The 19,705-nt window shown below is 37.7% G+C and overlaps 4 protein-coding genes across 7 annotated transcripts; 3 read left to right on the top strand and 1 right to left on the bottom strand.

Moving 5' to 3' along the window:
- Window positions 1-1,195: 1,195 nt before the first annotated feature.
- Window positions 1,196-2,897, top strand: cdaa (cytidine deaminase a). Its single transcript, XM_057319494.1, has 4 exons — window positions 1,196-1,342; window positions 1,712-1,823; window positions 1,913-1,970; window positions 2,294-2,897. Exons 1-4 carry the CDS (start codon window positions 1,216-1,218, stop codon window positions 2,423-2,425), a joined length of 429 nt encoding a protein of 142 aa, XP_057175477.1. The 5' UTR covers window positions 1,196-1,215; the 3' UTR covers window positions 2,426-2,897.
- Window positions 2,898-3,014: 117 nt separating this feature from the next.
- Window positions 3,015-7,491, top strand: pink1 (PTEN induced kinase 1). The gene is made up of 8 exons (XM_057319489.1): window positions 3,015-3,496; window positions 4,228-4,503; window positions 4,643-4,746; window positions 4,822-5,004; window positions 5,082-5,245; window positions 5,393-5,517; window positions 5,775-6,005; window positions 6,905-7,491. The coding sequence occupies exons 1-8, from the start codon at window positions 3,140-3,142 to the stop codon at window positions 7,184-7,186; spliced, it is 1,722 nt and encodes a 573-aa protein (XP_057175472.1). The 5' UTR covers window positions 3,015-3,139; the 3' UTR covers window positions 7,187-7,491.
- Window positions 7,492-8,161: 670 nt separating this feature from the next.
- On the top strand, window positions 8,162-11,149 carry agmat (agmatine ureohydrolase (agmatinase)). Its single transcript, XM_057363219.1, has 7 exons — window positions 8,162-8,610; window positions 9,314-9,516; window positions 9,712-9,760; window positions 9,846-10,041; window positions 10,120-10,299; window positions 10,664-10,748; window positions 10,845-11,149. The coding sequence occupies exons 1-7, from the start codon at window positions 8,315-8,317 to the stop codon at window positions 10,916-10,918; spliced, it is 1,083 nt and encodes a 360-aa protein (XP_057219202.1). The 5' UTR covers window positions 8,162-8,314; the 3' UTR covers window positions 10,919-11,149.
- Window positions 11,150-11,213: 64 nt separating this feature from the next.
- dnajc16 (DnaJ (Hsp40) homolog, subfamily C, member 16) lies at window positions 11,214-19,606 on the bottom strand. 4 transcript variants are annotated; one of them, XM_057363217.1, is made up of 15 exons: window positions 19,473-19,606; window positions 18,389-18,583; window positions 18,200-18,266; window positions 17,766-18,072; window positions 17,453-17,637; window positions 17,269-17,373; window positions 16,877-17,035; window positions 16,275-16,405; window positions 16,002-16,176; window positions 15,374-15,556; window positions 14,982-15,058; window positions 14,814-14,894; window positions 14,663-14,743; window positions 14,249-14,422; window positions 11,214-13,055 (listed from the first exon to the last, which is right to left on the bottom strand). In XM_057363217.1, the coding sequence occupies exons 2-15, from the start codon at window positions 18,562-18,564 to the stop codon at window positions 12,692-12,694; spliced, it is 2,265 nt and encodes a 754-aa protein (XP_057219200.1). In that variant the 5' UTR covers window positions 18,565-18,583; window positions 19,473-19,606; the 3' UTR covers window positions 11,214-12,691. The 4 variants fall into 4 exon arrangements, with proteins under 4 accessions (XP_057219200.1, XP_057219197.1, XP_057219198.1 ...); XM_057363214.1 differs by having other exon boundaries at window positions 11,215-13,100; window positions 19,473-19,605; XM_057363215.1 differs by lacking the exon at window positions 19,473-19,606 and adding an exon at window positions 19,045-19,176 and having other exon boundaries at window positions 11,215-13,100.
- Window positions 19,607-19,705: the final 99 nt, after the last annotated feature.

The raw sequence follows: 19,705 nt of genomic DNA, 5'->3' as shown, positions 1-19,705 counted from the left end.
TAATGCATATTTAAAAATGAAGGAACGTCACGCAGTGTAACGAAAGTACAGATTTTCTATTAGAAATATACTCAAGTAAGAATAAAAGTACCCACTTTAAATTTTACTTTAAAAGTACATAGGCTATTTTCCAAAATGTTACTCCAGTAAATGTAACGAAGTAAATGTTGCGCGTTACTACCCACCTCTAGTGTTGGGGAAAGTTACTTTTAAAAGTAACCCGGTAAAAGTTTCCGGTCGTATAACACTGTGTGGGAAAAGGAGGTTTATTTAGATTTTAAAAAGTTATATATAAGCGATATGACAGATCCTCTTTGCATTGCTGAGTACTTCGTTGAGCCAAAACAACTCGATAGTGTTATACGAATATTATATAATATTATTTTGAGGGGAAAATGACATTTAACATATTGTGTTGTATGCTGGTATTTTGTGAGGAGACTAACAGATGACAGTTGTTTCCTCTCTTTCTCCCGTGCTCCGCCGACTCCCCAACCCTTCTTCTAACAGTGACCATGCCCATTTAAATCTGCAGATCTGTCTGTGCGTGCAGCGCCACAAACAGTCGAACACAGCTTATGTTTACATTCACGAGGCATGAGACAATTGATTGCTGTTGCGTGTCATGACTTGCGCTAATTTCGCGATCTGAAAGTTATCTTCTAAACATGACCGGCATTTGCAGGACAATTGATTGCTGTTGCGACTCGTGACTCGCGCTAATTTCACGATCTGAAAGTTGTCTATTGAGCATGACCGGCATTTGCAGGCATTTTGTCCATGGTGGCGAGTGCGGCCACACTATTAGCTCCGCATCTGAGCTCAGGCCTCCCATCGCTGTGTCAAGGGTTGCCAGATTTGCGTAACAAAAACGAAGCCCGAACACTGCAGCACTGCAAACATGGCAACACTGCCTATGCCTGACTAGCGACTGTTTCTGCGCAAGCATGAGCGATCATTTCTACACTACTTTTAATTCAGAATTTCACTTCTGCAGTTTACAAAATGTTCATATAAATCAATGATTAGACTGAAAGTAACTCAAGTTACTTGAAAAACAAAGTAACTCGAGAATTGATATGTAAATTTATAAAGTAACTGCGTTACATTACACGTTACGTAAAAGTACTTGTAACGCGTTATACCCCCAACACTGCCCACCTCTCGAAGTCAAGCAGTGTCTGGCTGTTGGAACAGTCTCCAACAAGCAGCAACATGAACAGTTGGAGCCCACAAGAGCTTGTTCAGAAGTCTCAGGAAGCCAAAAATTTAGCATACTGTCCCTACAGCAGTTTCAGAGTCGGAGCGGCTGTCGTAACAAGCGATGGATCTGTCTTCACAGGTGAGATTTCAGATAACAAAAATCAGGGAACTGATGGTTTCGATTCTTCGAAGCACAAGCAGGTTTGTAATGACATCTCATTGTTACTGTAATTCTTTATTCAGACGCGTTCTTAAAGAGCACCTAATAATATTGAGTATGTGTATGTGAGTATATGTACATAATCTACATATGTACCTATACTAATCTAATAATGTATAGTGAACAGCATTTCCAGTTAACAAATGGTGGACTGTGATTCATCATGAATCATGTAATACAGGACAAGTTAAGGGCTTAACTATAACAAAAGCATTTTCCATCAGTCTGTTTGCAGAGAGAACTGGTTCATCAGTACAGTATATGGTCATTCATCTGTACTCTCAACAGGTTGTAATGTAGAGAATGCATGCTACAATCTTGGACTGTGCGCTGAGAGAACGGCTATCACCAAAGCTGTGTCTGAAGGACACAAAACATTCACAGCCATCGCAATTGCCAGGTAGCATGTAATTTGATACTTTCCAAAAGACGAATGTTCAGATTTGTAGTAAATACAGTGATATATGCTTTCTTTTCTGAACTCTGCAGTGACCTTGAGGACCAATTTATTTCCCCATGTGGAGCCTGTAGGCAGGTCATGAGAGAGGTAGTTTGTTTAAAATATAAGGCAGTTCACAATTACTTTTATGAATTAAAGCAATTATAAGTAACGTTTATAATTACTCATGAAACCTGCAATTATGGTGTGGCATATAAACCAGTTATAATTTTTTTAATTGAAATGAAATTATAGATAAGATAAAATGGCACCAATTCAAAAACTGGAAATATTTAACAAATAATATCTGTAAGCTCTTACTGCAGGGGTCTGTATTTTTCCAGCTTCTGTCAGCAACTAAAGTTAATCTTTCATTAATGGATATTTTCACCTTTCATTGATGTTTAACAAACTGTCATCTGTATTTACAGTTTGGCTTAAAGTGGGATGTATATATGTCAAAGGCTGACGGGACTTATGACCAGATGACAGTGGAGGAACTTCTTCCATGTTCCTTTGGCCCTGATGACCTAAGAGCAAGAAAAAAATCGCCAGACCAATGACAAATAGTTTTATAGAGTCATTGCACATGGTGTTAAACTCCCTTAGGAAAACGAACCACGATTTTATTATGTTAAAAGTCTAGTAAGCAGATTTTTTTGGCAGATTAACTAAAACTTCCTTATAGTTTTATTAGAAATATCAGGGTAAAACTATGATTACCGTAGTTAGACAATGGTAAATTTGTGCTTACTATGGCTTTTTCTACTAATACCGCTGCTGAAAAAAATGCAAATCCTAATGTTTCTATTAGTAAATAGCTGTTTACCATTAAAATCATTTCAAAAAAATACTTCATGTGTTTTGGGTCTTATTCCAGTAGGATTTAATTTGGTTCCTGACTTTCTATCTGCTAGACAACATCCCACTAATAGGTTTCTATTGTTTTTTTCAATGCCGAAGTTAAAATATGTTTATTTGTAAGGTTCCTAAAGAGAAATATGATTTGGTAAACTAATAAATAATAACTTTTTTCCATCCAAGTTTTTTTTTTGTGCGATTAGTTAAAACCATCAAAACTTTAATTTTGAAAAATCTAGAAGGGCCGTTGAGACTTTTATTTTAAAATATCCAAAAAAAAGCAAACATCTCGCCAACCAATCCGCGTTACGTAAACATTGTCCTTGAGTAATAATGTAGGGAGAATTTGGGTCAGCAAAAGGGCCCGATTGTTTTACTGTAATTGTGGGAACTTTGCTCATTTATCTGGCGCAAAAATGTCTGTGAAACACGCTCTCAGTCGGGGTCTGGAGCTGGGGAGGTCCGTCTTCCAGCTGGGTCTCTTCAAACCAGCCGCCCGTGTAGCAGCGAAGTTCCGCGGTGAGCGGCTGCGTCTGTCCCCACCGACACGCACCGTCCAGCCGCAGTGCTTCCTGCCCGCCCGGTACCGCTTCTACCGGCTGTCTGTCAGCGGGCTTGCGGCTCGGCTCCAGTCGGGTGGTTTCAGGAGACTGGTCGGGGGCGGGTCACCCAGAAACAGGACTGTTTTTCTGGCGTTTGGTGTTGGTTTAGGACTCATTGAACAACAGCTGGAGGAGGACAAGAGAAGCGCGGCGCTGTGTCAGGAAATACAGGTGACATCCCATCAAAACACTTGGATAACTTGGAGTGTATCTTAAATAAACAGAAATGACCAATAAATAGATATTATTGACAGCAGCAGCATTATACCATGTCAGTTAGTTTAATAATTATAGTTTAACCATGATATTTGCAGTAAAACTATGGTAATAGTTTTGTTAATGGTAATCAGTACACCAAAAAATATGGTTACTATATTTTTACGATTATAAACCAATGGGTACTACATCACAATAATATTTTATTTTTTGTTATATCAATTGTTTTTACTAATTATTTATATAAATATAATAAACATAAACAAGTCAATATTTATTTTTATTATAACATTTTTATTACACACACACACACACACACACACACATATATATATATATATATAGTATATGAATGTATTACATTATTGGTATTATTATTTTATAGATTTGGTATTTATAATATAATAAAACTATAGTAACCACAAATTTACCATTTATCTCACTACAGTAACCATAGTTGATTGAACCATTAATTTGTTAATTACTTGTATTAAAATGATGGTAATATAAATTGACAAATATGGTAAAAATGAAATATGGTAACTACACTTTGTTATTTGACATTTTCATATTTAACATTGTAAACATTCTGTATCATAAAGTGCACAGTGTCGTTCGGAAATCTTCATGCAATTATGTTCTTTTACCTTGTGTCTCTAAAAGTTTTAAATATCTTTATAATGTAGACTGTCTTCAGAAAGAAAAAGTTCCAGAGCCCTCGGAAGCCCTTCACATCAGGTTACAGGTTGGAAGACTATGTCATTGGGAAGCAGATCGGGAAAGGTTGCAATGCAGCCGTGTATGAAGCGGCGGCTCCGTTTGCTCCTCCAGCAGAGAATGAAAAGTTTTCACTGGATCAACTGGATCAGAATGATACAGAAGAGAAGAAGAATCCAGGAACACTTAGATTCTCCACTACATCCAGCTTCCCTTTCGCGATGAAAATGATGTGGAACATTGGGGTGAGAGTTTAAGAGCATTTTACTTGACTTGTTCTATTTTGGTTGTGGGAAGGAATTAACAAAGCACTCAAATCAAACCTGTTGAGAACATCTGAACCAGATTGTGGGTTGTTGACATTTTTAATTTTTTGTCTAATAGGCTGGATCATCTAGTGACGCTATCCTTCGATCCATGTCCATGGAGTTGGTCCCGTCATGCCCGCAGGCCTTACCGAAAGAGCAGGGTGTGATTGCTTTAGATGGGTGAGTTCATGCGTGCAAAAACACCTTTAAATAGACTGAACCATCGCCAACGGCTTTGCCGTGCTATTTTTGCAGCCATTTTGGACCAGTGCCTAAGAGACTGACTGCTCATCCCAACGTGATCACGGTGTATCGGGCCTTCACTGCTGATGTACCCCTGCTGCCCGGCGCTCAGGAGGAATATCCCGACGTCCTGCCACCCAGACTCAATCCCATGGGTTTGGGCAGCAATCGTACACTGTTTCTAGTCATGAAGAAGTAAGGACCATAAAACACTTCCCTGATATTATTTCTATCTCATGGCACATCTTTAAAGTTGCCTTTCACCTCTGTAGTTACCCATGCACCCTGCGGCAGCACCTGGAAGTTTGTGTGCCAACTCGGATGCAGGCTTCTCTCATGTTACTCCAACTACTGGAGGGTGTGGACCACCTGTGCAGACAAGGCATCGCTCATCGAGACCTCAAATCAGACAATATTCTACTGGAATTTGATTGCAGTAAGAACTCCAAAACGGAAATATATTATGCCAGCGCAGATAAGAATCACACCTACTTAAATGTTTGTGATACAGTAGCTTTATGCTTATCAATCGTATATACATTTGGCATTATCTTACGATATAATACTGTGTTTTGTTTTAAAGCTGGGTGTCCCAGACTGGTGATCACAGACTTTGGATGCTGTCTGGCAGAAGACTTTGGTCATAAACTGCCCTTCAACAGCCGGCATGTTAACAGAGGAGGAAATGGCTGTCTGATGGCACCTGAGGTAAGAAACGTCTTTCTTGTTGGTGCATATTAAGAATGTGTAATAAACTGGTCATTCATATCTACACAGCTGCATTTATTATTTCCTTATTGGTCCAGGCCGGTTTGGTTATTGTTGTTTTGGTGGGTTCTCGCTTATTTTTGATAACAAGCAAAACCTGATTGACCAAAGTATGTAAAATGTCAAAATGAACATATTCTGGAGAGCATGATGTTTAAAAGGTTAGTAAGTGAACCGCACTGTCTATATGCTTTTAGGTGGCCACAGCAGTTCCAGGTCCAGGAATAACAATCGATTACAGTAAAGCAGATGCCTGGGCCGTAGGGACAATTGCTTATGAGCTCTTTGGTCAGCCGAACCCCTTCTACGGCACACAGGGCCTGGAGAGTCGCAGTTATCAGGAAAGACATCTGCCCCCTCTGCCTGCTACTGTACCGGCTGATGTACAGCTGGTGGTGAAATTACTGCTACGCAGAAATAATCAAAAGGTACAGACTTCACCGATCTGAATTAATGTCATGAAGAAATCTTGAAGAAGTCTGGGTCATATTTCACTCCCACGTTAATAGAAAAGCAACAAAGTGTACTTTTTCTAAAAGAAAATGCATCCCGTTTTTAAGATCAGTAAGGTTGCATTTAGAAAATAATTCAATGATAAACACAGTCATTTTCAATACAGTAAAAACTAAATGTAACGAAGATCAGTATGACAAAAGAATTGTTTGTTATAATTAATTAACATAAAATGCATTTAATTTAACAAAGGAAGCACAACACTCCCTCATTTCCATGCTGCAAGGACAGAAATGTAAAAATATAGAAATGTTGAAGAAAATCTAGAAAAATAAATAAATAAATGAGGAAATAAATGTTTGAATATTTAAATATGGATTAAAAACATCTGTGTCAATGTATGAATACAAAATTAATCTAGAAGAAAATTATATACATATAATAAATTGAATAAAACAAGAAAGTAATGAAATGGAAAAAGTAATACAAAACAAATTCAGTAATTTTTGCATTATATAGGTTTTGCATTATTCTATTTTTTATACAGTTGTTATTTTTTAATATTGCAAGTTTGGTCCTCCATACGACAGTACAAAAATAGGCTTTATTTTTTATTTATTGTTAAAATATCTCGCAGGCATATTTTTCGCTAGATTCACCTAAATAGTCTTTTGTGTACCTTTATATACTTGGGACTTTGGGAATATTACAAAAATCCATTGTAAAATGAAATTGGACAATGATTCAGTTTTAGATTCAGAATTCAATTCACTTGATTCACATGTTTTGACTCGAACTCTTGAGCACCATCCAGGGGAAGACCTCTTGGTAACTTGATAAATGATTTATTGACACGTACTTTGATAATCTACAGCGTCCCAGTGCACGCGTGGCCGCTAACATGCTTCACATCAGCCTGTGGGGTCAGCGTGTCTTGGCCAGCTTGGACCGAGCCAGAATGGATAAACTGTTGGACTGGTTGCTGTGTCAGTCTGCTGTGGTTCTCCTGAACGTTCGCGGGCCGAGCAGGAGCTCTGTGCAAGCTCAACTTCAGAGGTCTTTCCTCTCTAACATAGACCTTGAGGACCTGCGTGCTGCAGTCAGATTCATTATGTACGGACAAGAACACTGGCAGTCTGTTAATGCACTATACTGATCCAGAATGCATTTGTTCACTTTACTCTAGAAAGCTTTTCTCTCTAGAAACTATGGAAGCACTTTAGTTATAATGTCTGTCACTGTAAATGTTGAAATAGTGGCAAGATATATGTTTGCCTTTACATAATAACGATGCTGTGGAATTATACAAAGTAAAAGCAGTAATGTACATCGTTTAATTTTTCATTATAATCTATAAAGGTGGGCTACAAGACAAATAATTTAAAAAATGTACACCGCTTTGACATCATGTACAGTATATTTAGCATGTGCTAATAAAAACATTTGATGATTGGTTTGTTTTATTTCATGAGTTGGGGTGTGTTAATATAAGTACAGTTACAGTAAAATAAAATAAAATACACACAAAAAAGACAATTTATTCACCCTCATGTTGTTCAAACCTGTATATGATTCTTCTGTGGAACACAAAAGAAGATATTTTAAGAAATGTCTTATTACAGTTTTCATTTTATTTTTTTAATTAGTTTTTATTTTTAGATCTATAGTTTTTATGTTAATTTTTATGTTGCTATATAATATTAATTAATTTATATTTTAGTTTTACTTCAGTTTTTGTTTATTATTATAATTTTAGTGCTTTAAACTTATTTCAATTTATTTTTGAGGCAACATTTAAATTTTTCCTTTAGTTAAGTTTTTATGTTTTATTTGAATTCAATGAACAGAGACGTTTTCAAAGTTTTAATTTTAGTAAACTAAAATAACCTTGCATACAATAGAAGTCAATTGGGTTCAATGTTGTTTGGTTAAACGTTTTTCAAAATATCTTCTGTGTTCTGCAGAAAAAAAGGAAGTCAAATGTTTGGAATGACATGGGGGTGAGTAATGGCAAAAGGAATGTAATTTTTTTGGTAAGAAGTGTCTTTCATACTACATAACGCATTCTAAGTAAGAGAGAGTAGTAGTGTATGCCAGTTTATTATTGCAACCATACCCAGAGTCCCACCCCTTATCACGCCACGGATGAAAGTTCAATTTTATTCCTCTGCAACTTATTTACGGAGCGTTCTTTACATTAAAAGCGTATCGCTAACCGCTACACTTCGCTCGTGTTGCATTTCTCGCTTACGTTCGCAGGATTTCGTTGCACGCGAGCGCCGTCATGTTTTCTTTGACCAAAATCGCAAATCAAATTCGAGTCTTTGGAGGCTCGCAGGTGTTAAAAACGTGTGCCTCTCAAAGAGCGACAAACCTCGACAGGGATCAGGAGAATGTTTTCTCTGTCAGGCGAATGTCCGGGAAGAGTTTTAACGTGCCTCCGAGCGCAGAGTTTGTAGCGCGAGTCAGCGGGATCGCGACCATGTGTAAACTACCGTTCCAGAAAACAGCCGACGGTCTGGACGCCGCGTTTGTCGGAGTACCGATCGACACCGGCACATCTAACCGTCCAGGTGCAAGGTACAGTAATGCATGTGATATCGTAATGCATATGCATGTATGTTGTACGTGTGCATAGGATTCCATTCACACACGTAGTAGGTTAAACACCACACGATTTTGAACATGTAGAAAATGTACGTTTGTTTATTTTACAATCAATTTTTATAATGTTAAGATATATATTTATATTGACCACACATAAACAACACTGGTCCAGGTTCCAGAAACTCCTTCAATGTCATTTTTGTTGTCAAAGTGAAAAAGGAAGCGCGCGCTTCAGCATTGTTTAACGCTACGTCTTGCAAAATGGTTCATATTTTTATTAATAGAATTGAAACTATTTTTAAAATATATTTTCTAAAAATCATACACGCCATAATAATATTTAATATTATACATATAATAATCACTATTTATTTTATAACCCTGGAATGCTTTTAAACGGTAACGTTATTGAGGGAGGTTTCAACTATTCTAGGCTCCCATTGGCTGCTTTTTCTTCATTTTCTGGTTCAAGTAATCCATGTAAAATGTAATTAATTTCAGGTTTGACTGATGTAGTATTTATGATTAAACTTATATTTTATGATCTTTATAATAAAACAATGGCATACAAATATCTATTACGGCTGACAAAAAAACAGCTTTAAGGGCAAAGGTTATACTGTATACGTTAAAGCATCGGTGCCACCCTAAAATGTCACCTTTTTGTCATCTGCAGATTTGGTCCTAGACAAATCAGAGTAGAATCAGCTATGATAAGGGCATACAACAGCTGGACACGTGCAGCGCCGTACGAATCACTAAACGTGGCGGATATTGGTGACGTTAACGTCAACCTCTTCGACCTGAAGGACACCTGCAAGAAAATCCGCGAGACTTACCGTGAAATTGTGGCCACAGGCTGCATCCCACTTACTTTGGGTGAGATGCAATAGTTTACCTGGTGTTCCAGACATGCGTGAGAAACGAACATCATCAGTTCATTATTCATTACACTTTTCTTATTGCATTTCATGCAGGAAATAAGTCATGCCGGTTTGAAAGAAATGTATATCAATATTTCTTAATATTCCGTTAATTCTAACTTCTAACAGAAACTCTTCTTGGAATTTCCAGGAGGTGATCATACAATTGCGTACCCGATTCTTCAAGCTGTTGCCGAGAGGTTGGTGCACAAACAGCACCATATCCTTATCCATCATATCCTTACAGACTGCTGAACTCTACAATCATTGCTGTTTCTTTTTCAGGCATGGACCCGTGGGCCTGATTCACGTAGATGCTCACGCGGACACTAGTGACATGATTCTGGGTGAGAAGATCGGTCACGGTACCCCGTTCAGGCGCTGTGTGGAAGAGGGACTTTTAGACTGCAAGAGGGTCGCACAGATTGGCCTTCGAGGGTCGGGGTATTCTCCAGATAACTATGAGTGGAGCCGAGCACAGGTATCCCACAGAAATGAACACTCTTAACTTTTAACTGTAGTTTAAATAAAGCATGTGCATGTTTGGTGATGCACGTAGGGTTTCCGCGTAGTGGAGGCTGTGGAATGCTGGCACAAATCTCTTGTTCCACTCATGGAGGAGGTTCGGGCACAGATGGGAAGAGGTCCTGTATATCTCAGCTTTGACATAGACAGTTTGGACCCAGGGTTTGCTCCAGGCACCGGAACACCAGAGATTGCAGGCCTCACGCCTATTCAGGTACATTTGAACTATTCAAGCTGACCTCGGTTCTGTTTGTGGAGATGTCCCTTTTTGCACAGTTGAGCTCAAACTCCAAACAGCTCTGTAGCAACTACTAGACAAGGACTTTGGGTTCACTTGATGATAAGCGGGTGTGATAGAGCAGGATTAAAACTAAACCCTGCAGTAAAAGGCAGGCATTTACTGTCTCTAGTATTTGGCATAGTGTGCAGAATTGATAGTATGCTATTTGGGATGCAATAGTTAGCCGTAGGTTGTATAAAGTTGGTTATAGGAATAAAGATGCAGGATAAAGATGTGCCATTGTGAGTTGAATTGACACTGTTTTGGTTAAATGTTGATTTGTAAAATTGGATTTCAGGGTCTTGAAATCATTCGAGGTTGTCGGGGTTTAAATCTCGTCGGATGTGATTTAGTTGAAGTTGCTCCAGCCTATGACACCACAGGTACTGTATTAAATTGTGTACATTGTCATAAAGAGTGAAATACTTTATTGATGCCGTTTTTCTAAATGGTTTTTTTATTTCTTTCTTTTTTTACAGGAAACACTGCTTTGACTGGGGCTAATCTCCTTTTTGAAATGTTGTGTGTCCTTCCAAATGTTAAATACTATTAATTGCTTATTTCTTAGACAGTTTTCCCTGTCTTAGACACATTTCGTATCAGTAAATACAAGAATCGCTCAAGAAATCTAAACTGTGACTTTGTAATATACGTACAAGAGCTTTTATATGATCAAATTAACATGTCAGTATTAGCAGCACATGCTTTTATCGATTTATCAAAAGTGCAGTATTAACTGTTGATTCTTTTTATTTTTATAATTGTGAAATTAGATACTAAAAGGCATAACAATCACTTAAGAAAAACATTTCCACAATATTATGGAAATAAAAAAATTATATTTATTTGATCTTTTAGTTTTTTATCATTTACATAATACCACGAATATTTTACACCACAGACATTTAACACATTAAAATGTATTTCCGGTTAAGTTTAATAAGCCATACAAATCTGACATGGTCCAACGCTGCATGTCAGATACAGGCCAGTGCATTGCAAAAGAAAAAGAAATGCAACAACAGTAATACCACAACAATAACAATAATAACATTTCAGTAATGGAAGACTTCATATAGTAGCACATTGGTTGCCTTTCCTTGCATCTGTGATAGCTACAGTTTAAAACATGTCACATAGAAATGACTGTCGGGATTTGGGGTGTGGTCACATTTTTTATGCTTTCTACAGTTTATATGAAATGCATAGTAACCAAACATCTTATTTGTTTCTTCTCTGTCCTGATGAGACGGTTCAGCATGCCATAGCACATATTCAAAGACAGAGAGACAGAGATACAAAAGTGGAAACATGTCGCTCAGGTGGTAGAGCATTGTATTAGCAACACTAAGGTCATGGGTCCCATCCCAGAAAACACATACTGATTAAAAGAACTGAATGCACTGTAAGTTGCTTTAGATAAAAGCCGAATACATAAAGATAAATAAACTATTTTCTATTAAGGCTTGCACATTTAATAGCTTTACGACACAGCTGAATATGCTCAATAAAATGTTTTACAACTTTGCTTTACTTTTACCTGCGCTGTCAGTCTTGTTAGAATATCTGGAACCTTTAATTGTTATAGAAACCCATTTTACATATTTTACATTTAATATGATTATGTACACCTTCAGACTAAATACACATGGCGGATAAGATTCTATTCTACCAACAGATATTGCTCTAATGTTGTATTACAGTTTCTATCACAGGTATCGAAAACAAGTGGTGCACAACAACAACAAAATCAAAGAACTGATTGACACTTAAATATTCTTACGTTTTCTTTTTCGGAAAACATTAAAAGTCAGACATTTAAGTTATTGCACTATTTAGATGGGGGTTAAATTCAGAATGGCATTTGGCATTTAAACTTTGTAAAACTTAGAATTCACAGTATTGTCATGAGCAAACGTAACAAAGTTGTGCTACATTTTGTAAGCTACAGTATTCTGAGCGTGTTGCAATGTTCATACAACGGAAGCATTTTTAAAGCGTAAAAAGGAAAATTCAAAGACACGGCAGCCTTCAAAACAACAGCCTTTGAGATAAATATTGAAGACCTAAAGGCCTCCATAGAAGCAGCTACATTGGCGAGTAAGAAACAGTGTCAATTGTCGATTCAAGTATTACACCAATTCAGAAAGACAATTCTCTCATCTGATGACATTAACAGCACAGCCACAAGTGTTTCTTTACCATATAAGCGCCTTGGTTACAGTTGCGCTTTGAGCAGCATTAAGCCCGGTCTCACCAAGACCTTCAACGCTTTAAACCCAGAAAAGTTGTAAGCTGTAACAAAAGCATACTGTACCAGTTTTCTTTATTTATTCACAGTAATCTTGTCCAGACCGGGCCATGCTGGGACGTAGTACCGTGGCTGCGTCCCCTCCATCAGTCGCTCCATCCACAGCCCGAGTCGATCCAGTTTGTGATGGATCTGTAGAGTTGTGGAGCGAGAACGTGTCATGCCCTTTCTGGACCTGGAACCTCCTCCCTCCTCTTCCGGCTTGCTGTCCACGTCCTCGCCCGTGTACACCGGCTTGAAAAGACACAGGTACTTCTTGTGGCCGTTGAGGGCCAGAACGTAACCGGTGTAGTCTATTTTGCGGCTGCTCAAATCATCCTCATCGGTGTCGATCTGCATGGCGTCCTGAGCGTACTCCAGCACGGCCACCATCCACTCACTGTGTTTATCCACATTCAAGAAGGAAAAGTGTAGAGTCAAGCTCCTATGAAGACGAGACAACATTGCTTATGCATGTAAAAATGATATACCTGTACAAGAGAAGTGCATTCAATCGAAACATTTTTTTAACAGTATGTGTGCTTCCTGGGTTCAAACACATGACCTTTTTGTTGCTAACACAATGCTAGACCAATTCAATTATAGGATCTACTTTAAAGCTATCTACATCATAAAATTCAAATACTGACATAAAAATGCACATACAAATCTTACTAATCTTTTTTCCATTGCATATAAGAGTTCCCTTACAAAAAATAAGTATAGTTCAAGATTATAACGTATAATAAATTAAAGTTTAGATATATTTTGATGTATACTTTATGTAGTAAGCATACTAATGTCAGTGCAGTAATAGTATAATATTACTGCATTGACATGATAAAATATATACTATCAAGTGTACTATTTCAATACTACTTGGGACTAAATTGGCTTTTTAGTATACATTAAGTGTAACAGTAATAAACTTTGAGTAAACAAATAGTTTACACCAATAGTTCTTTATTTTTAAGTGAACTTAAAAGTATACTGATAGTTGTCTAGATCAGTGGTTCTCAAACTTTTTCGTTGTGAGGCCCCCCTTGTGTGGGTGGCATTGCTTTGTGGCCCCCCCAAATAAAGACTTATGATCTTAAACTTAGAATTTTAATTAAATTTAAAGACATTAAATTATACAATGCTCATTCAGTTCTGTTTGATTACACAAAATTTACGATAAATGTCTATATTTTTTATAAAATGCCACAAAAACTGTCGGCCCCCTGGACCCATCTTGGGGCCCCCAGTTTGAGAACCACTGGTCTAGATCAGTACTGCACAATTTTAGTACACTTTGAAATAAACTGCAAGTTTAGTGTTTTTGCACTTCAAGTACACTTGTAATCATATCTATAGTTTATTATTTGTATATCATTTTGGCAGTTTTTATATACAATATTAGCATTTTCTGCATTTTTCTGTCAGTATAAGTCAAGTAAACTTAGAGAAGTACATCAAGTATAGAGAGGTACATAAAATATATTTCTCAAAAGAACATAAAAAGTAGGCTGAAACGATACTTGCTTATTTTAAAGAAAAGCACACTTGAATAATCTTCTTTTTTGTAAGGGTCTTGTTTGAAATGTCACTCACCCAGTGAATGAATAAACTTCCTTGGCAAACTTGCTAAGTAGGATGTTCTTCGTGGCATCGGTAAGAACCAGAACCACATTCATATGACCCGGCCTCAGCTTCACCAGGTTACTGGTGTATGTGATATCTGTTAACTCCGTCACTTCCACAAAGCTCTTCTTCGGTGGCCGACTGCTGGACAAGATCTCAGCGTTATAATGAGAATACAAACATGATGATGTTCGGCACTGAAATATTTGTAATGATTTACAGAGGTAATTATTCACTTAAGACTAGCAAATATTGTTCGTGTTTTTGTTGAATGAATCATTACAAATGTGACTTTTTTATTTGTTGTGGCCTCATATAAAGAAAAGTTTGCATTGGTATTCTATAATGAGCCTCTTTAATATTTTGTGAATGTAGGAAACTGACCTTGAGGTATTTGGTGAACCGTTTTCAGTTTTAGATGCATCTTTAGCTTTTGATTTAGGGTGTTTTTCTTCACTTGAATCACTGGAATCAGAAACAGACGGTTTGAAAGTCTCTACATTACCAATCTGATATATAAACACAGTCGTCTTACCTGAACGCCTGAATGACCACAGTGCCAAATAAAATGAAGAGTGCGGAGAAGATCAAAGAAAGAAGAGGCATCATATCACGCCTGCGGGAGAGAAAGCATCACAACTTTAATACAAAACATGTATTAAACATGTATCTTCAAATATTAAAACAAACTTTATTCTTTTACCAGTTATTGTGAAGAAGATCGTCAATCATTTCCGACAAGTAGTCGCATGCTGCGTAAATCCATCTGATTATAAACGTCTGAAACCGGGAAAATTGATATGATTTCGAGACACTGAGGCAGATAACGTCACAGTAATTTGCTTGCAGATATGGATATATGGTCTCGCTTACACCTAGTAAACACCTGTCTCATCTGATTCAATTAGAAGTGGTGTGGTACCGACATGACTCTTTCCTTAAAAAAAATCTGACCACCTATGATGAATGTTAAAAGCATATGAAAACGGTCTTTTTATTCTTTTCTTAAGACATAAACTGCTCTCCTGAGATGTGTATATAGGTCAGAGCTAATTTCTCATCATAGACATGAAAAGGAAATCCAGCGAGACTCACAGAGGCGAATTCGTTGTTGAGCTCTGGCAGAATGGCATCATAGTTGAGTATGGACGGATCTTTCTGCAGTCTGACCAGTTCCTCCAAAAGCTTGTGTTTGTCGTCTTCACTGCCGTTCCATCCTCCCACAACTGGCTTATACAGAACTTTACCAGCACTGTTACGCCGCTCCAGAATAAACACCTACTCGACACGAACAAACGTTTCAGCTGCTGACTCAATTCAGTGCCTGAAATGTATTTGTGACGAAGTGTAGTTCACCTAATGAAAGATGTAAGATTGTTGTGTGTTGTTGTAACTTGTATGATGTTCTTCTATTCTTCAACATTTTGCAGACTTCTCTATGGCTGTCTAGCTGTAAAAATCACCTTTTATTTGATTTTACTTGTTGAAAGTCTTCTTCTACGTACAACTGTACAAAAGCTATTGTACGGCATCAGAAAGCACACAGGTATATGGGCCACTTTAATGTTTTTTTTGTGTGTCATTCCTGGCACCTTTATGAAGAAAACATTCTACAAAATATCTTTTGTACATACACATTTAGTTCCACAGGTGAAAGAAAGGTCATAAAGCTTGGAATGACATGATTTGTCAATTTAAACTAAAAGCAGATGATAATGTTTACCTGTGGTGCGCTATCTTTGTTTTTCAAGAGAACGTCACATAGTGGCTGTTGATGTCTCTGGTAGACATAAGCGAAGCGCAGAACGTCATTGGCGTCGACAGACGCTAGAGAGAGAAAAGCTTCATTTCCCGTGGCAAAGGTCTCTTCCTCACCGGTGAGAAGTATAACACAATATCTGTGAAAACACAACGAAGATATTTGAGAGAACCTGCTGCACTAGGTTAACCAACATTACTTCTGCCAAAGAAAATGTTCTCCAAAAATGTTACACACTTCCGCCGTCGATGGAACTGTTTGACGGGACAAAGCTCATCAAATAGCTTCTGGTTGACCAGTCGAGGGGCTAGAAGAAACTTGTTGTTGGAGATGAACTCATCTATGATCTGTTTCTTCATCCCTTTAGCCTAGATTAAAAAGTCAAAGTAATCACATTTGTACCTTTTCAAACATGGCATGCATTTGGTTTGGCTGAAATCTGATTGGCTGATAGAAATGTCCCTGATGGCACGCATGCATTTGGGAGACGTCTATCTGATGTCTGCATTTACATACTACGTATGTTTTTATTGTTTGCTCATCTGCAATACCTCTCTGTGACGTTTCGTGTCAGATGTCGTATAGACATCAAGAAGACGTCTGTAAGACGTTCATAATTTAGTGTACAGTATCTAAAACTGCCTTTTCTAAGACGTTTATCGGATGTTTTTACACAGCAGATCTTTAGTAGACATCTGTACCTGGGCTATAATATGTGCTACTTGTTACCATCACGGTTAGCGACTCATCCTTCACCTTTAAGCTTCATTACAAGTTAATAAACGTTCTATCTTTCTTCAAAGATCAACGAGACCTACCAGAGTAGATAGAGGTCATACCTGTATAATATCTGCAGGCTTCTCCATGTCCTCTTTGAAGACGAGCATAGTCGGCGCATATGTGTTTATGTTGAATCTTCTCAGCAGTTCAGCCGTTTCAGACAGTCCCTGATCCACATATCCAAACCGAACGTAATCCTTATAGGCAAACGCCGTGAGCTGTTAGAGAATAAAGGGAAAACCCAAACAATAAGCACTAAAAATGTGCAATAATACCACATGTTCTGTTTTATATATATTCTAGATATTTAACTATTTTTCCTTTTTTGTTTTTTTCCACGTAAAGCCGGCCCCTTTGAAACAATGCAATATCGTAAAAAAAAAAACGATTTGCTGCATGTTAAAAAAGCACTAACATGAGAAAGTCTACATGTTGCAGGCGGTTACTCTACCTTAAAAAGAAGAGGAACTGAAGGCACTTGGTCAAACAGAAGAACATGTGGCTTGTTCAGCTCATGCCAACTGTTCAGAAACTCTTGGTTGTTCTTGTCTGTGACCTAAAGTTAACCGAGAAGACATTTGAGATTGTATAGACATTACAGTGTTAAGAAAGAACTATTGCTGATGTTTACTAACCTTCTCCACCAGCCTTTGGGGCAGCAAATCTTCCACAAACTGCATCAGGTGCGTCTTCATAACAGCATAATGGAAGAAAGTCACTTTCCCATTGATGACACCAAGAATGGATGGAGTCTGATGGGCACCCAAGTGGTTGGCGAGATGGCGCTCGTAACCAATATCAACCACACCAATCCCGATCCCTACAGATAAAAATGATCATCACTTATTCACAGTCATGTTGTGCAAAACCTGCATACGACTCTTTCTTTCGTGGAACACAAAAGAAGACATTTTAAGAAAACAGTAAGAAACTATAAGCATCTCTTACCGAGAGATTCCAGTTCCTGCACAGTTTCTTTCCAGACTGGTTCGATATGGATGCAGCTCAAGCACCAGTCTGAAGTGATCTTGATCAAGTAAGGCCTCTTGAAGCTCTCAGGCACCACTTCATTGACGTACTGATTAAAGTTTATCGTGTACTTGCTGTCAGCAGAGTCCCGGCCACCGTTGTTGTTGAAGTGGAAGTAAGATTCATCATAGAAGTGGTCATGAAAGTGGCGGTGACCGTAAGAATAAGCGTTATTCGTTGATCCGTAGCGATCGTAACTGGCTCTTTTCTCCTCATTCGACAGGATCTGTGGGGTATGAAAAAGTAAACATCAGCTTTTTCTCTCACACAAGGTGTAAAAAGCAGATATTAAAGAGTTATGATTGTACTGTATGTGGATCTATTGTCAGTTTGTTGTTGAATATGAATATTACCTCATAAGATTTTGTTATCTTAATAAACGTATCTTCTGCGTCTGGGTTTTTATTTTTGTCTGGATGCCTGGCAACAGAAATGAACAATGGCATTGTGTTATGGCAATACAATATACTTTGTATTTTGCTTGCTATTAGAGAACTGCATAATTGTTTACACCTTGGAAAATACTGTATTGCTACTCTTACCATTCTTTGGCCAGGCGTTTATACACTTTCTTGATTTCTGCTTGGCTTGCACTTCTTGTTACCCCTAGAACCTTATAGGGGTCAAATTCTGCAGTGCTGTCCACTGTAGCATCCATCAGGAGCATGCAGACCATCATCACAGAGGATAAAACCGCTGTCAATCTCATCATGATCATGTGTTTTGATGCCTACAGACTGAAGAACCAAAATAATGACATTGGTTAATTGTTTTTAAAAAAGAAGTAGTTTAGCATTTAGACGGAATAAAGAAAGGTGTACGATTTATAATACAATGGTGTCACCAAAAGCGATGTCCAACCTAACACAACGGACCTCTTCACTTCTCATTGAATCTTTTTGATAACTAATAAAACTAAAATCAGTTTATTTTACATGAGCTTTTTGCATATTAGAGTAAAACCCATTTACGCTGTAGTTTGCCCTTTTGCCATATCCTTTTAGTAAAATTATTGTTTTCCCTCTGGACATTTCGTTTGGTCACTACTTTAATAATAATCATGTACAAAGTAATTAAAATAAGAATACATATTTCTAAGATATATAACCATTAAATAACTTCAAATAAACAATTTATAGTTATAAAAAAATACATAGACATTTAAATATCATCATTTCAGATAGAAAGAATATATTACAAATATTGCAGAACAAAATCTTTAAATGATTATTTTCTTGTTGAGTCTTCATGATACGACATCCACGGTCACATATAAAATAAATGAAAACATCTCCATCACGGTTGGTGAAACGGTTCATCCGTGATAAACACGCGAACACTCGCAGCTGTCATGCAAACGCTGAAGTTTGTAATGGATGTCAGTGACACGTGATCGCGCGCGGGCAGACTGATGCAAAACACGTGACGTGAAGCGCAAGGACACAATGTCAGGTGAGTAAAGACAGTCAAATGTGCAGAACGGGTAATAATAAAACATGACATGCAGTTAAAACGACATCTGGCGAATGTAAGACGTCCGTTGCTAGCCTGTTAGCCAGCTTAGCTCGTGCATATCGTAAACAGGGCATTAGAATGAGACGAGTCGTGAATGAATGAAGAATATACCGCATCTAATGCTGATCGCAGTTCATCCATTCATCTGAATGAAGTGTTCATTCACCACGACACGAGCGCGTTAATATTATCCAGTATCCACATGATATAACTGTCTGCTACTGTTGAACACACACACACACACACACACTCTCTCTCTCTCTCTCTCTATGTGGGAGGAGCTGTTTCTTTCGGTGCTTTGTATATGTTTTTGAACCAAATGCTGACTGTGATATATGAAGTAA

This window comes from Triplophysa rosa, linkage group LG21 (genome assembly GCF_024868665.1).
Source record: "Triplophysa rosa linkage group LG21, Trosa_1v2, whole genome shotgun sequence".
Taxonomy (NCBI): Eukaryota; Metazoa; Chordata; class Actinopteri; order Cypriniformes; family Nemacheilidae; genus Triplophysa; species Triplophysa rosa.
The sequence above is the reverse complement of the archived record's forward strand: the minus strand, read 5'-3'. Positions and strand labels throughout refer to the sequence as shown.

What these genes read in the sequence shown, in the direction of transcription:
- agmat (XM_057363219.1), top strand. Translation starts at nt 8,315, where the DNA reads ATGTTTTCTTTGACCAAAATCGCAAATCAAATTCGAGTCTTTGGAGGC. An exon ending in TCTAACCGTCCAGGTGCAAG is followed by an intron (nt 8,611 to 9,313) that starts GTACAGTAATGC and finishes TGTCATCTGCAG; the next exon opens with ATTTGGTCCTAGACAAATCA. An exon ending in CTGCATCCCACTTACTTTGG is followed by an intron (nt 9,517 to 9,711) that starts GTGAGATGCAAT and finishes TGGAATTTCCAG; the next exon opens with GAGGTGATCATACAATTGCG.
- cdaa (XM_057319494.1), top strand. Translation starts at nt 1,216, where the DNA reads ATGAACAGTTGGAGCCCACAAGAGCTTGTTCAGAAGTCTCAGGAAGCC. An exon ending in ACAGCCATCGCAATTGCCAG is followed by an intron (nt 1,824 to 1,912) that starts GTAGCATGTAAT and finishes TGAACTCTGCAG; the next exon opens with TGACCTTGAGGACCAATTTA. An exon ending in GTAGGCAGGTCATGAGAGAG is followed by an intron (nt 1,971 to 2,293) that starts GTAGTTTGTTTA and finishes CTGTATTTACAG; the next exon opens with TTTGGCTTAAAGTGGGATGT.
- dnajc16 (XM_057363214.1), bottom strand. Translation starts at nt 18,564, where the DNA reads ATGATCATGATGAGATTGACAGCGGTTTTATCCTCTGTGATGATGGTC. An exon ending in GATCTTCTTCACAATAACTG is followed by an intron (nt 14,895 to 14,981) that starts GTAAAAGAATAA and finishes TCTCTCCCGCAG; the next exon opens with GCGTGATATGATGCCTCTTC. An exon ending in GGTTCACCAAATACCTCAAG is followed by an intron (nt 14,423 to 14,662) that starts GTCAGTTTCCTA and finishes GATCTTGTCCAG; the next exon opens with CAGTCGGCCACCGAAGAAGA.
- pink1 (XM_057319489.1), top strand. Translation starts at nt 3,140, where the DNA reads ATGTCTGTGAAACACGCTCTCAGTCGGGGTCTGGAGCTGGGGAGGTCC. An exon ending in GGTGTGATTGCTTTAGATGG is followed by an intron (nt 4,747 to 4,821) that starts GTGAGTTCATGC and finishes CTATTTTTGCAG; the next exon opens with CCATTTTGGACCAGTGCCTA. An exon ending in GCTGTCTGATGGCACCTGAG is followed by an intron (nt 5,518 to 5,774) that starts GTAAGAAACGTC and finishes ATATGCTTTTAG; the next exon opens with GTGGCCACAGCAGTTCCAGG.